Source organism: Seriola dumerili, unplaced genomic scaffold (genome assembly GCF_002260705.1).
Source record: "Seriola dumerili isolate Sdu_G_001 unplaced genomic scaffold, Sdu_1.0 BDQW01000273.1, whole genome shotgun sequence".
Classification (NCBI taxonomy): Eukaryota; Metazoa; Chordata; class Actinopteri; order Carangiformes; family Carangidae; genus Seriola; species Seriola dumerili.
Genome location: NW_019174528.1, coordinates 1,002,979 through 1,017,915, shown reverse-complemented (window position 1 = coordinate 1,017,915; position 14,937 = coordinate 1,002,979). Strand labels below are relative to the sequence as shown.

General features: G+C 42.4%; 1 protein-coding gene across 1 annotated transcript; it reads left to right on the top strand.

Annotated features, from left to right (window-relative positions):
* The first annotated feature begins 194 nt into the window (after positions 1 to 194).
* LOC111230524 (ankyrin repeat and MYND domain-containing protein 2-like) lies at positions 195 to 8,981 on the top strand. Its single transcript, XM_022757282.1, has 10 exons — positions 195 to 261; positions 1,356 to 1,420; positions 4,120 to 4,258; positions 4,408 to 4,506; positions 4,589 to 4,749; positions 6,581 to 6,795; positions 7,088 to 7,223; positions 7,445 to 7,573; positions 7,656 to 7,779; positions 8,827 to 8,981. Exons 1-10 carry the CDS (start codon positions 195 to 197, stop codon positions 8,979 to 8,981), a joined length of 1,290 nt encoding a protein of 429 aa, XP_022613003.1.
* The last annotated feature ends 5,956 nt before the right edge of the window (positions 8,982 to 14,937 follow it).

Genomic DNA, 14,937 nt, shown 5'->3' with positions numbered 1-14,937 from the left:
TCGATTTACCTTCAGTGTTTTTACTCAGCACACAGCGGGCGTCTTCCCCTCCGTTCGGCGTAGTGGTACGTTCCAAGAATGGCCCAACTCTCCAAGGCGCCGGTTGTGTCTGGAGCTCTTCAGTCCACATGTAGACAGACTGTCAGCAGAGCAGAGCAGGTCAGGAACACACACACCACAGCTGATCACAGAGGATGGCTGCACCTCAGAGAGGAGATCTGTCGGCACCCGAGAGGAAGATCCTGCAAGTCATTGCTGCAGGTAAGAACTGCTCCGTTTCATTATTCTCTCTGATATCTTCACTTACTATAACTTTTATTAGTTTTATAGTTTTATTGGCCAAGTATTTGCACTTACAAGGAATCTGACTGCCTTTAGTTGCTCTCAGTGTCCAAGAGCAGAAATACAGCTAAAAACAAAGAGGAAGTGTGAAGGTGCAGAGTGAAGAGCGCTTTACACTGGGGGTTTTCAAAGTCTGAGACTGTGCCCCCCCCCCCCGCCGCCCTCAGACAAACCAAGAGAGCCTGTTACTGCTGTTTGGCATAACTTGAGACTAAACCAAATACACAGAAAAGTTTTATCAAAGTTTTATTTGTTCTGAATCTGGGAAAAACTGTCAAATCCCCCAAAACCTCTGTATCTCTGAACCAGCTCTTTAACCAAATCACAATGTTTAATGTAATAACTTCTGAAACTGTTTAACCCCCCCCCCAGTGAGGCCCTCCTCCCACTTTGAAAACACCATGCACCATGTAAATGTCGCTTCAGATCACTTTGCAGCACAAGAAACTGTCCAAACAAGATCAGTGTTTACCATGGTTTTAATGATATAACTGCCATTATTGCATATCTGAAATGATCAGCAATAAACAAGTGAGAGAGGGGAACACTGGGAGGCCACAGCAACATGGGCAAAATCCTGGTGATTGTATTTTATGGGTATGTATTCTGAATAATTAAAAAAAGGTCAGTTGACAGGACAGTATGATGTGTTAACCTGATGTTCCTCCAGCTAATGAACCTAGAGAGGTTTATATTCAGTGCACAGCAGGTCAGAGATATTTGTCCAAAGATATATGAAGAATAAAGTGTCCAATAATAAAAGGCTGATGAGTGAATGTTTATCTGGATTTTTCCTTCGTAGAAAATCTTGTTTGTTTGTTTCCCTTCATTTAACACCAGAACATTGTTTCCCAGAAAATCTGACTCAGAAATTGCAGACGCATAAAACAGAAGCTCTAGGTGCATGAATTGTGTGGATGTTTGTTTTATTATTGCTCCAGTGTGTCGGTGCAGTTTGATGCTAAGCTCACCGCTCTCAGTTCCTGTGTGACGGTGCTGCGTCTGGTTTGCAGGTGACGTACAGGAGGCTGCTCAGCTGCTCGCTAGCAAGGAAGTACGAGTCAACTGTTTGGACGAGGTAAGAGAACAGAAGGAACGTTTATAGCCAATACATTTTTTTCCACTGTTTCCGAGGTCAAGAATAAACTTTCAGGCTCAACTGATGCATTTCTGTTCAAATGAATATATCTGACCTGGGTATGTAAAGGAACAGTCCAACCAAACATTCACTACAGCTTATTTCTAACCATAACAACACAGGGTTTCTTCACCTTTCTTAACTGTGACCCTGTTTTACATCCTCAGATCTTCACTAACCAGTAACTGACTCTCACTTATATATCTGTATGTGAAATCAAGAACATGTTTTAAATATTATCCATCCTCCAGGACCTTTCTTGCTTATCAGGTGACCCTGTGTAGGACCTCAAACCCAAGAACTCTGCCATGAGCCTTAAAAAACTTAATTAATTAAAGGTATTCAACAGGTGGCTCGTTACAAAATGACAGTGCTGAAGATGACACCCACCCCACCCCACCCCACCCCCACCCAGCTCATAATGCAACAGTTATGTCACCTTAACATATGTTATCCATTGTGATGGAGACATATGGAGACGACTCTTGAGAGGCAGGCGCAGCCCTCGACACTGTTTGATAATAGCATCACGCCACTACATGTAGCTCACAGACTCCTTCACAGCGCCCGTCTGTCAGAATCAGGTGTGGTGACAGAGCCTCGCATCCCTGCCCACGCAGTCGCCTCCACCCGCAACACACGTAGCAAACATCTGCTCTGTGCGTGGAGTAACGCACACACAGGGAATTCATACATTTATAGTTAAATCCACAGTTTGCTCCTTTATCTGCATTAGAGGAACCCCTGCAGTAAAATAAAATAATTACATTCACCTTTTAAATAAATTCAGTAAAGAATCACAGGCAACAGTATTTATATCCTGGACCAGAGAAACCAGATTTATACCCTTATCTTCCAGGGTCAGTGGCGATTGTAGGGTGCGGTGAAGGCCTGTTCATCCTGATCATCCCCATCATTTAAAAATCAACGAAGAAATTTACAAAATTCCAAAAGCTCACATTAGTAGAAAGAAGGTTTGGTGCTTTTATCCCAGTACTGTAGATGACAATGATGATGATGATGATGATGATGATGATGATGATGAATCAAATTCATAACAGTAGCTCATGAAGCAAGAACCACACAACAACTTCTGTATTCAGGTTCTCACCAACAGAGTATTCAAGAGCAAAAACTGCCAGATCAGACCCACAGACAAACAACAACAGCCCATGCAGGTAAATCTGAGGGGTCATCAGATGACGCATCAGAGAGGAAAGAAGAAAAAATAAAGTTCTGGTTAATAAATCTGTTTTCCGTTTTTAGACTTGTTCTCTGATCTTTATATATTTATGATATTTAATCGTTTAGGTAAGAGGGGAAAATTACTACTTGGTGGACTGTTAACAACTCAGACATCTGAAATGTGACCCTAATATTTTAATATTGTTCAACTACCAAACCAGATAAAACTCCTGAATTCCTGTGTGAAAACAAACAAATATCAAAAAGGTAAAAGACTAACTGCACAAAAGACTATTAACATGATTAATAAACTCTATATTGATGTCAAAACTTATCTCTACAACAACTAATCACTGCTGGTGACTGAGCGCCAGTGTTTGCTAACATTAGATATTGGTAATGAAATGACCAGCTAACACTGGGACTGAATGGGCGCTCTCAGCTAGCTAACCTTAGTTAGATAACCTGTAACTCGAGGCTAAAGTTAGAAACAAGATGGCGCCAGCGTTCATCTGTAGATACTTCACACAATCTGATTCAGAAACTGTGCGGGTAAGACAGTAAAGTGTATTAAACCAACCGGACAGTTCGATACTGACACTTACATTTAAAGTCACTGTCGAACGGGCGGAGAGACGCAGCGTGAGCTACTGGCGCCACTAGCAAGACTTAACGGCGGTTAGGAAATGGTACGGTCCACTTTAGGGGTGTCTGAAATCGTACCACAAGATTCTTCCAGGCATGAATATGGGAAATACATTGTAATAGTTATAATTACAGGTAAGAAAAATATATAGATGTTGCTGGACTGTTGTTTTTACCTCCTTTTGGGAGGGTCCATGTCTTAATCGGGGAGGTTAACCCCCCCACCGCCCCCTAATTAAAACCCTGTTTACTACTGAGCGATGTTGGCAACTGATTTTCTAACGATAGAAATGAATGATAGAAAATACATGTATATTTACATACTTTTACATTTTGTCAGTGCAAAAATATCATCAATATAAAATTATGGATTTCTTAAGTCAGGCTTCATCATACACTTTATTTACTTCTCTTTATACTGGATGCTTCTGAAATGAATGAGGTGTAATAATCTTTAACCAACCTAAACTTCTAGTTTGTTTATTTTAAAGGATACAGTTACTTTGCAGATTAAGATTTTACATAAAACAAAAGGTCAATTTGTAAAATATGATGCTTTGTTATGGGTTAAACTAGCATCAGTGTAGTAGCTATATTTAATATCACCATGAGCAGCTACCAGGCTAACAATTAAATGCTCCTTGGTATAGGATGAATGCATCAGTAATAATAATCACATAGTATATACTAGGTGAGGAAGTAGGCGGAGTTGGTGCAGGAGGTGGAGCAGTATCAACCAGACATAGATGGGCCGGGTTCATATAAACTAACTCCTCATGTGATGCTGCCTGTCTCCTTTGATCTTTAAGTATGGCATGACTCCACTGATGCATGCAGCATATAAAGGCAAGGCAGATATGTGTCGTCTGCTGCTGCAGCATGGGGCCGATGTGAATTGCAACCAACATGAATATGGATACACTGCTCTCATGTTTGCCAGCCTGTCAGGTACAAGTGTGTGTGTTGTAAGGTTTTCTTGAAGTGCTTTTTATGAATTTAAATCTAAATTTATCTAGACTAAGATTTAAGTTTCAGTAATTCATTGTTGGTACAATGAAGTGTTGTACTTCTGAATATCAAACCACTGATTCCTACAGGGAAGACAGACATCACCTCCATGATGCTGGATGCAGGAGCAGAGACAGACCTGGTGAACTCTGTGGGTCGCACCGCTGCTCAGATGGCAGCGTTTGTAGGTGAGACAGGCAAAGACTGTACTGGTAGTGATCTAGTGACTGTGAGGTTGCTCACATCACAACCTCTACGTTCTCCTTCCAGGCCAGCACGACTGTGTAACAGTGATCAATAACTTCTTCTCACGGGCAAGGCTGGAGTACTACACCAGACCACAGGGGCTGGAGAGGGAGCCCAAGCTGCCTCAAAGGCTGGCGGGGCCGCTGCACAAGATCATCATGACCAGCAACCTCAACCCAGTCAAGGTGAGGCCCACTACTGAGCTGAAACATGCACACCTCATCACATGGTCACTGGCACATGATTTCAGAAGTATATTTCAGTTTTATTTTTTGGCTGGACCGCAACAGTGGGGCCAACACTATAATCAGGAATGTCCCTGACTGTCTGACTGACTGACTGACTGACTGATGATATTTCCACCACTGGTCAGTGGAGTGCTTCGTCACTGAGTTGGAGTTTCTGGATCAAACTGGTTCTATGAGGTGATGTTTACAGCTGCAGTGTTGACAACTTAGCTCATTGTCTCTAGACTTAGAGACTTTGTTTCAATCAGTCTGGGTGTAATCCTGGTTCAGGTCTGGACCGTGTTTGCGCACAGGCAGTCTACTGCAGGTGGTATATCAAAAATAACATATCTGCCTTAATCCAGTATATTCTTCTAGTCTACCTTTGTATTTTCTATTTTTCTATTTTCAGTTTTTATTCAGCAAGACCAATCAATCTGATAGAAATAAAGTTTGATTATTTGAATGTGGCATGTTTATGATTGGTCAAATCGACAAGGACAAAATAAAAAAAAAATTTCAAATTTGGGATGAAGCAGGAGGCTTTGGTGGGGCATTGCTTCCCCATGCCCATGCCTAGAGATCAACTGTAAGAGTAGTATGACGGTGATGTGCAGTGCTAAAGACTGATTACACACACAGGCTTGGACAGCCCAGTGCCCTCTGAGTTCCTTACAGGCCCATGTGACCTGTGCTGGCTCCGCTTCAGTCCACAGCTCTCACTGTGCCACTCTTCATCTAAATATATCGACTGGGAGTCAGTCAGATATATTAGGTGGCACTTGCATATTGAAATATTACAGAGGGTGTGCAGCAGGAAGCAGTGTGTGCACAACATGGTGTTAATATAAAATAGACAGTATTTCTGTGTATATGAAGATCACATAGAACGCAGTCAACAGCAGACTTCATGTAATGTTAGTGTCAGGATGCATTCCTAACTCCATATCATACAGATATTCATGGCCCCCTGATTATGAATCCTAATGGTTTTGCTGATGTTTTGCTGATGTTGGTTGGTTGGTCTACCACTTTGACCTATACTATCAATATCTCACGATTAGATGGGGTTGCCCCAACATTGTGTACAGACATTCATGCTCCCCAGAGGATAATTCCCACCAACCTCTTCTGGTGCCTCCCTGACTTTTCCTCTAGCGCCACCATGAGCTTGATACATTTGTATTTTGTGAAATTTCTCAACAGCCATTGGATGGATTGCCATAAAATTCGGTACAGATACAGTACGGTGCCCATGGTGCCCTGAGGATGAATTGTAACGATTTTTTATCTGGCATCATCATCACAACAAAATACTCATTTGTTCAATACTTCAGCATTTAGCTGAAGCTGCCGCTGTGTGTAGATACAGCCCCACAGAGCTGCTAGTACGCCTGTAGACTCTCCAGTCCTGTTTTAGGGGAGGTTGTTAGGTCCTCTGTTTGCACTTTTGCTGATAGTATATATCAGCAAAAGTACATATAGCAAAAGTATATATATATATATTTACATATATTCAACAGAGGATGAAGCTGTTTGCATTCTTTTATTTGACATCCACTGGGCTTCTTTCCAAAGAATGAGGGATTAGTGTCTGGTTGCTGTCACTGTCAGCCTCAGTGTAAGCAATGCAGTGTTAACAGTACACGATGCATAAGCTATGAATAACAGAATGAGATGGAATAACTGAGGGATATAGTGTATGTACTCCCTCCTTCCTGTCCCAATCATTGACCCCAGAACAGCTCTGCCCAGACATGTTTGTCTAACCAGCTCTCCAATCTGTCAGATAGTCATGCTGGTGAAGGAGAACCCTGTGCTGGTGGACGTGGAAGCTCTGGAGAAGTGTTACCAGGTGATGGACCTGCTGTGTGAGCAGTGTGTGAAGCAGCAAGACATGAACGAGGTGCTGGCCATGAAGATGCACTACATCAGCTGTGTGCTGCAGAAATGCCTGGCATTCCTGCAGAAACAAGACGACAAGCTAGATGCACTTGTCAAGAGGTGAGTCTGTCCTCATCTGAACACGGAGCTTCAGGAAGTGCTCGATCAATCTACACTCAATAACCCATATTGACAAAATGTTTCTAGATGTTTTTCTAAATTCATTAAAAATATAAAATAAGCAGTAGTCAGCTGCTTCCTGTTTACTTTAATTATCACTGATATGTGTCTAGACCTGGACTGGAGTCCATCTGTGGTGAACTGAATGTGAATCCAATCCAACTAGGTACAATATATAATATGACATCACTTTCTGTTGTCTTTGACCTGCTTTAATGCTGCTGGGCCCCAGCCTGCTGAGGGGGAGGGACAGTGATGGTTTCCCACAGTACCAGGAGAAGTTCATTCGGGACTGCATCAGGAAGTTTCCTTACTGTGAGGCCACACTGCTTCAGCAGCTGGTGAGGAGCATTGCACCGGTAGAGATTGTAAGTGAAGAAGAGAACTGAAGCGCAGTGAATAAAATATCATGTTTAGCTAAAGGCCTCAAGAATCAATGAGGAAAAGTAGAGTGGGGTTAGTAGTTGCTGGTGATATACAGTGGGGTGACTTAGGTTACAGGGTAATTATTTTCTCTTTAATCACTGTTGATATATCACTGTTAATGTGACTGATATAACTTTAATACATCGTGGCACCTTGTTTCCAGGGCAACAACCCGACAGCATTCTCCGTGCTGACCCAGGCGCTGACAGGTCAGATGACGTTTGTTGATGCCGACTATTGTGCTACATGTGGGGAGAAGGGAGCAGACAAAAGATGCTCCCTGTGTAAAGCAGTAAGTCGACGTCTGTAAGATAAGTCTGGTCATGAGGGATCTCCATGTTCTACCTGTGGCTCATGTTCTCTTTGTCTTCAAGGTGACTTACTGCAACCTGACCTGCCAGAAGCTCCACTGGTTCACCCACAAAAAGATGTGCAGGATTCTGCAGGAGCAGAATGCTGACCTGGAGAAGGACACTCCGAGGCTGAAAGAGTTGAAAGGTGCTCATCTTTTACCTGTCTTCTACAGTTTAGTACTGTACACCTGTGGGTCACAGAGTCTGCTCTGGGGAGCGAAGCTACCCCCCTTCCATCAACTCTGTGTATGTATCCCATTGCCTTGAAGTACCTGTCGTGGTACGTGGCAGACTGCAAGAGCCAGCCTCATTATGTTCATTATGTTGTGCTTAAAGGCTAATGCCAACAATTTTCCACTTCAGCATGTGTTTCCAGGTGTTCCAGGTGTTCCAGGTCAGCTTTTTCTATAATACCCACCTGGCAATACTACTACAAATTTACAAAATTTTTATGAAGGTGTTCTGAAGATAAATGCTTAAACTTTTGTCAGTATTCGCATGTCATACCTGATTAGTTCAGTTAGAGTCTCCAATATTCAATTATTAAGTTCATTTTTTCACGAGAACATAACTATAACTCATTAATCTATCAACATGCGTTTGTGACTTTGGTGTTTGGTGTTGTTACATAAAAGTATTCTGAGTTATGAATGTGGTAAGGAGAAGTCGATTGCAGACTATCGAGCGACTTCACAGCACTTCTCTCCACATTTCAAACATTCCCCTCCTTCCTGCTGCATCAGTGGCTGTGTCAGCGGGTATAATTGTTTTTGTTAACTTTCTGGCTACAAAATGTAGGTCTACCTGCAAAGATCCGTTAAGGTTTCACTTCAAGAGGCCTGGGTGAAGACAGCGAGTGCACCCGAGCGAAAGGCCGATGACGCGATTCTTTCAGTCTGCGAAAGCGCTGCTATTGGTTACTGTCTCTGTCAATCATTCTCTTATATGACTTCTTTAGGACAAAAATACAAAAAAAATGTAAGAACTGATGTAGTTTAGGTTGGGTTTTAGTCACATGCTCATTTTAGTATGCAAATGACATTCATGCATACGTTCCTTGTCGTCCTGTTTCATTGGATGTAATGCAGGTCAGCCGCAGGACAGTGAAGGCTGTAGCTAACAGCATATATCAGGCCACGTGTGCGCCCTCTAGTGTTAAATAAACATAATTACTATGTCGGCTCCCTGTTAGATGATGAGAGCGACCTGGTGCTGGAGACGGCCAACTTCCTGCAGGAGCTGTGTCTGCGGGCGGAGGAGAAGGTGGCTGCCGCTGGAGGCTGCCCTGCAGAGCTGCTCGCCTGTCCCTCCACTTCTACCGAGGGACCGTCCTGCACCCAAGACTGAGGCAGGACAACCAGCCGAGGACCCTGAACGACTCTGAGTCACCTGTTTTTGTGAATTTTCACAAAGGTTACACATGGAGAGGCGTGGCCGAGCAGACACCATGTCAGCAGGATACTTCCTGTTTCTATATTTCACATCAAGCCATGTAGTTTTAGATCAGCAAAAGCTGATCCTGGTAACTTTACACACTGGCAGCTGCTCAAAGTAAAATCTTAGTATTGCGATTTTCCAAATTAAGAATAAGAAGCTGATGCCAGAAAATATTCTGGTTAGTCTGATATGTGAATGATAGATTCTAGTTCTAGCTTTTCTGGGAGGAACAATCACTCAGTACTGTTGAAGAGACCATCGCTAAACGTGATCACAAAGAGTATTATTAAGGAGTTGACCTCCTACTTTCTCCACATTCTTTTAGTGTTTTAGCAGACACCTCAAAACATTGTGAATTCATTTGCATGTAGGTGAAAACAAAATATCAGTTGAGAACAGGTTTGTGTGCAGACAGAAGAGGAAGAGAAAATCCTCCTTCTTTGGCCCAGTCAGGTGCTGGAGAACTGGCTGTGACGGGCTGTGGTCAGGTAAAGCTAGAAGTGGGGCCCCTGTCCTAACTGTCCGTGAGCTGCAGCAGGAACTGCTCCGTGTGCGTCAGGCCAGGGACATTTGGTGGACATGGTCTCCATCTCTCTCCTCTCGTTTCCTGTGATCTCTTTGCTGTCACTAGTTAATAAAGACATAGATACATCCTGTCCTGTTTCAGCTACTTACTGACTCCACATTGATATCAGACGACTCTGAAAAATCCCAAATTACAACAACAACAACAACAACATTACCTAACTTAAGTTTTTCAAATTCTCACTTTAAACACATCTGCTCAGGTCTAATGTGTATGTCTAATGAACCACGCCTGTGGCTTTGGCAAGTAAACCACAGTTAATACTGTATGTGGCAACACAAACATCTGGCCACAGCTGGAAAAAGACTGGAGTTACTGTTAATAAAAAGGGCAAATGTTGGAGTAAACTCCAGATGTGCAACATGTCCATCAACCTCACTCTCAACTTAGTGCCTCACTAAATAAACACACACTACTTCCTGATTGACCCTGAATGTCTGCACTTGATATAATGTGTGAGGTGCTGAATCATCAATATGGACATAGACATAGTGTTTACACCTTGTCAGTCCAGGACAGTGATCAGTCAGTAAATAACAGTAAACCTAAATGTCCTTTGTGTTGTCTGTATTAACAATATCCTCATGGACTGGACACCACTTTGATTCCACATGCAAAATGTATAGGCTGTGTACATAGTGTGTTTATCCCTGCGTGTGGTCAGAAGGCCGAGCTGTGTGTAGTTCAGAGGCTGTTTGTCACAGGAAACACACACTTCACCTCTGTGTGGATCACAGCCTTGTACAAACACAGTCATGGACTACAAACTGAGAATGATTGTATTAATGAAAAATACTGAACTCGGCTGTAAAAACACAGTTCCATGATGTGAACTTCACTGTGTTCCTGGTGTGAACTCTATGTAGTGATGTGCATTTGATCTTCGACGTGTTTTTGTTGTGTTGTTATAGTAGCCACATCCGTCTACTTTCATCTGCTTTATCTACTAAATGAATAACGTTTGCTTACATCAGAGGGACTGGGTGAAGTTACTTTACCAGCTGTGATCACGTGCCGTCATATATCAGACTGTGGCTCCTCTGCCGCCAACAGGCCCAACAACAGACTGTCTGTGATAATACTGTAAAGACCTCAGTAACAGATGAATCACAGGTTTTACTTGCTAAATATCGTAAGAAGTAACTCCAGAGGGTTGTTTTCGTTTATTTTTGAACTGTCTGATTTATTTGGCACCATGATCAATGTAAATACCATTACATTTTTCATACATATTTTAAGTTTTCCTCTAACATTACTCCAGTTACACCAGCAGGTGGCGGCGTTTTCCTTCTCCTCTCCTTTCCCTCCTTCTTATGTTTTTCTGAATGGCTAAAACATTAAATCCCAAACACTCAGTGGCCTGAACACATTTAATGGATCAATCACTCTTTTGGAAACAAACATAAATAAGTTTCACCTGGTCAGACACAAGCTTCAGATCTCATTTCACCTTTTTACAAAACCCTAAACTCATTTTCACTGAAACAAATAGTTTTTATCAGTTGCTAACAAGAACTGGTCAAAACTGCAGCCTCAGAAACTCTTCATACAGTCGGCAGTCTGAATTACCAACACGCTTCTTGACCAGCTGTTAATCTCACCTACAAAACTCACTCCAACCAGCAAAACTCTTTGTCTCAGAACGAGCTCGTTCAACCACAACATCACACCCACCGTCACTCACACACTGACACATAAAACACCAGCAACAAGGAGCATCACATCAGTTATTATAGTTACATTACAGTTTGAGTTATTATACATGTAGATGACGTTTTTTTGTAGTTATTATTGCAGCCCTGGAATTTCAGGAATTAGTTTTTTATTTAAATTTTTCTTTTGCTCAAATAAATTACTATATTCAAAGATATTGAAGCACATTGCTGCATTTCTGATTCACTCTTGTTACATACAGTCAATAAAGTGAAACGGTGTTGTTCTTATTCTATAATGAAATACTGATTTATGTGAAAGATGATTAAAACTTCAAAGATGAAAGTTAATAACTGATGTGATGCTCCTTGTTGCTGGTGTTTTATGTGTCAGTGTGTGAGTGACGGTGGGTGTGATGTTGTGGTTGAACGAGCTCGTTCTGAGACAAAGAGTTTTGCTGGTTGGAGTGAGTTTTGTAGGTGAGATTAACAGCTGGTCAAGAAGCGTGTTGGTAATTCAGACTGCCGACTGTATGAAGAGTTTCTGAGGCTGCAGTTTTGACCAGTTCTTGTTAGCAACTGATAAAAACTATTTGTTTCAGTGAAAATGAGTTTAGGGTTTTGTAAAAAGGTGAAATGAGATCTGAAGCTTGTGTCTGACCAGGTGAAACTTATTTATGTTTGTTTCCGAAAGAGTGATTGATCCATTAAATGTGTTCAGGGTGTTTGGTTCAGAGAATGGGATTTAATGTTTTATCAGTACAGAATAACTGTAAAACTACGACTGAAGACAAACAAAGAGGTAACCAGGATGAAAAAGAGGCTTCTCCTCAGCCTCACTTTCTCACACACGGTGAACGTCCTTCGGCGATGCTTCGTTTTCTATGGAGCTCCGTCTTCCTGACGGCATTGTTCTCCGTTTCCCATGGGAGCTCGCTGACCCCTGTCACTGTGCTCATAGGCACAAGCAGCAAGCATGGCTGCTGTCACGCTGAGTGTAAGTAGAGTCACCCTCCTGTTTCTGCCCTATTATCCCCTCTCCCCTCATCTGCGTGTCACACTCACTCCGGACCGCTGTGAAGCATAAAAGCTTGATCTCAAATTTCCGGTTTCTGAGATGTAAAAATTAGCAAATGCTCCGTGGGATCAAATAACTTTGATAGTCTTCTTACAAGCCCCCGGGCTCATTTTTCCACGGCCTCCCCTCATCCATACCTCCAGCTCGATGATGTGATGTGACAAACACAGCTTTTTGGGGTAATTGGAGATCATTTGGAGGGACAAGGGAGGGAAAGGGGAAAAAAACACACTCCCCACCGCTGTGTAATAATAATGGCATGAACTGGACAGTTTGGGAGTGGATTTATTTTCAGTGGTATCAAAGGAGAGACAAGGAGAGTTGGAGTAAAGTCTTTGTCAGAGAGTCCTGGGAAAGGCGTGTAAGAGGACACCGCGGGTCTTAGGGGCAAAGTTTCGGCAGGATAAAGGTGGAGAGGAGGCTTTGTCTGGCTACTGTATGATTTGGATAATGGACATATACATACATCATGAAGGTGAGCTCATCCACGCAGCGCTGGCTGGATGGGGCTCAGTGAAAAACCTCGATCCAGAGCATGAAACTGTTTTTAAACTTAGTTCTTACAGTTGTTTCATAATGCATTTTCTGCAAGATGAAGGTGACACAACACGTGTCTGTGGCATGGAGAGCATGTTAACTGTAGATAGAAATATACTTTAAGTGTTTTTCATGCTGTGAGGTGACTTCTGCCCTGAAGCGTGTCTTCAGGTATTCCTCTCAGGATCTTAACCTCACCATTAATGCAGGTCAGGTTAGTGCGCAGCCGGAGAGTCAAACCCTGGGCCAAAAAGTCCAAAATCATCTGTACTGCACATTCAGATAAATACACTGAGTGACAGTTAAGACTGAAGGTTCAACGTTCCTCTTGTCTCCAGGACAGTGAGAGGAAAACATAAAAAACAAATGTACCTGAAACAATAGAATTGCTGTGAGCTGGAATGAGCTGGAAACACGAAACTTTGCTCAATAACCGGAAATGATGTTCATCAGCTTTCCAAGAAGTATGAACCCGATTGGCTGCACGGTGCCGCTGTAGTTAAGGCTCGAAAATGTAACTGACACCTGACCTGAAACTTCATGTTCCAAAAGCAGGGCCATAATGATTTATCAAAGGTTCTGTTCATCAATATCTGCCATCTTAAGCCTTTGCTCAACTTGCAGTGAGCTGGATGAGTCAGACACGAAAAAAATGAAAAATAAAGAACATGTATGAGCTGATGAATAAAGTGACTTGTTGTTACTTGACTAACTGAACATGAAGAAGTCTGTGCTCCCGTTTTAACAGGTGAGTGAAATTCTAGTATCATTTTATTTACGTTAGCACTAGCTAGCAGGTATGTGTCTGCACTCACCACACCTGGCTTGTTATCTTAGCTCATCAGCTAGCTAATTAGCCGGTAAATTAATTAGCCAAGGATTAACCCTCGAACAAGACGCCAAGCTGTGCTAACGATGCTAACAGGAGCGTAGTTTATGCCCGCCTCTTTGCTCACCCTGAGCTTCAGGCGCTGACGTCACAGAGGTTTCGTCCATCTTTATTTCCAGTGTGTTGTCCTGACTGTGGAATAATACTGTCTGTTATCTGAGTCCACGGGCCGCTTCCTTCTAAGGCCGAACTGAAATGAGCCGGTCTGGTCTACAGAGGATTTTGAAATGGGATGATTAATGCCCAAGTGTTTATATCACAATTTCCAGAACTATCTCAGCTGTTTCTGTAATGAATCCCCTTTCTGACTCTCTTTGCAAAAAGATCATTTGGCCAAAATGCTGAAAAACTGAAGCCCAGTTTTTGAAATTCTCCAAATCAATAATGTGGATGAACTGAAACGAGTTTACCAAAGTCTCAAGTTCATGAAAAATACAGCAATAAATGAGTGAAATAGTAGATTAATGTATAATAAATGCCTAAAAGGAGGTTGAGTTGAAGAGCTGACCCTCACTCTGCTTTAACTAAATTTTAGATTTTTTCCCCCTACTCACATGCCTTCGAGCTGTGTGAGCCCCGGCTTTGAGTCACATACAAGCTTGCAAGAATAAGAGATTCTAACAACATTTAAACCATATTTCCGCGCTGTGTTATCACAGAGATATTAATAGAAACGTCCGTCGACCTCAGAGGGTTGATATTAGCTGTGTTAAGTCGCCTGTTAGAAACGTTTCTTCATGGTCTCTTCTCATATAACAGAACAAGAGAGATTTTACATACAGGTCCTGAACAACACCTGTGTGTGTTGTCAGTGCTTTGAACTGTCACTTTACAGCATGTTGGTGCTAATGCAGGTTTCCAGCAGGATGAGATCATCAGGAAAGCAACAAGGCTATCAAATGCTCCTGGAGCATTCTGTGTGGACACCCAACACCAGATGAGGAACAAACAGCACAGCTTTTATGTCCTCCTGTCTGCAGGGGTTGTCTGTGTGTTACAATAAGATGGCCTCGTGGATAGGAAACCCTGTCTCCTTAATGTGGACCGTAATGGACCATGTTAGAGTTTCAGTCCTCGGCTCTGACCGCTGAGGTTCCTCTCAACCATCAGTGATGTGATGTAAA

What these genes read in the sequence shown, in the direction of transcription:
- LOC111230524 (XM_022757282.1), top strand. Translation starts at nt 195, where the DNA reads ATGGCTGCACCTCAGAGAGGAGATCTGTCGGCACCCGAGAGGAAGATC. An exon ending in GCAACCTCAACCCAGTCAAG is followed by an intron (nt 4,750 to 6,580) that starts GTGAGGCCCACT and finishes CCAATCTGTCAG; the next exon opens with ATAGTCATGCTGGTGAAGGA. An exon ending in GAGGCTGAAAGAGTTGAAAG is followed by an intron (nt 7,780 to 8,826) that starts GTGCTCATCTTT and finishes GCTCCCTGTTAG; the next exon opens with ATGATGAGAGCGACCTGGTG.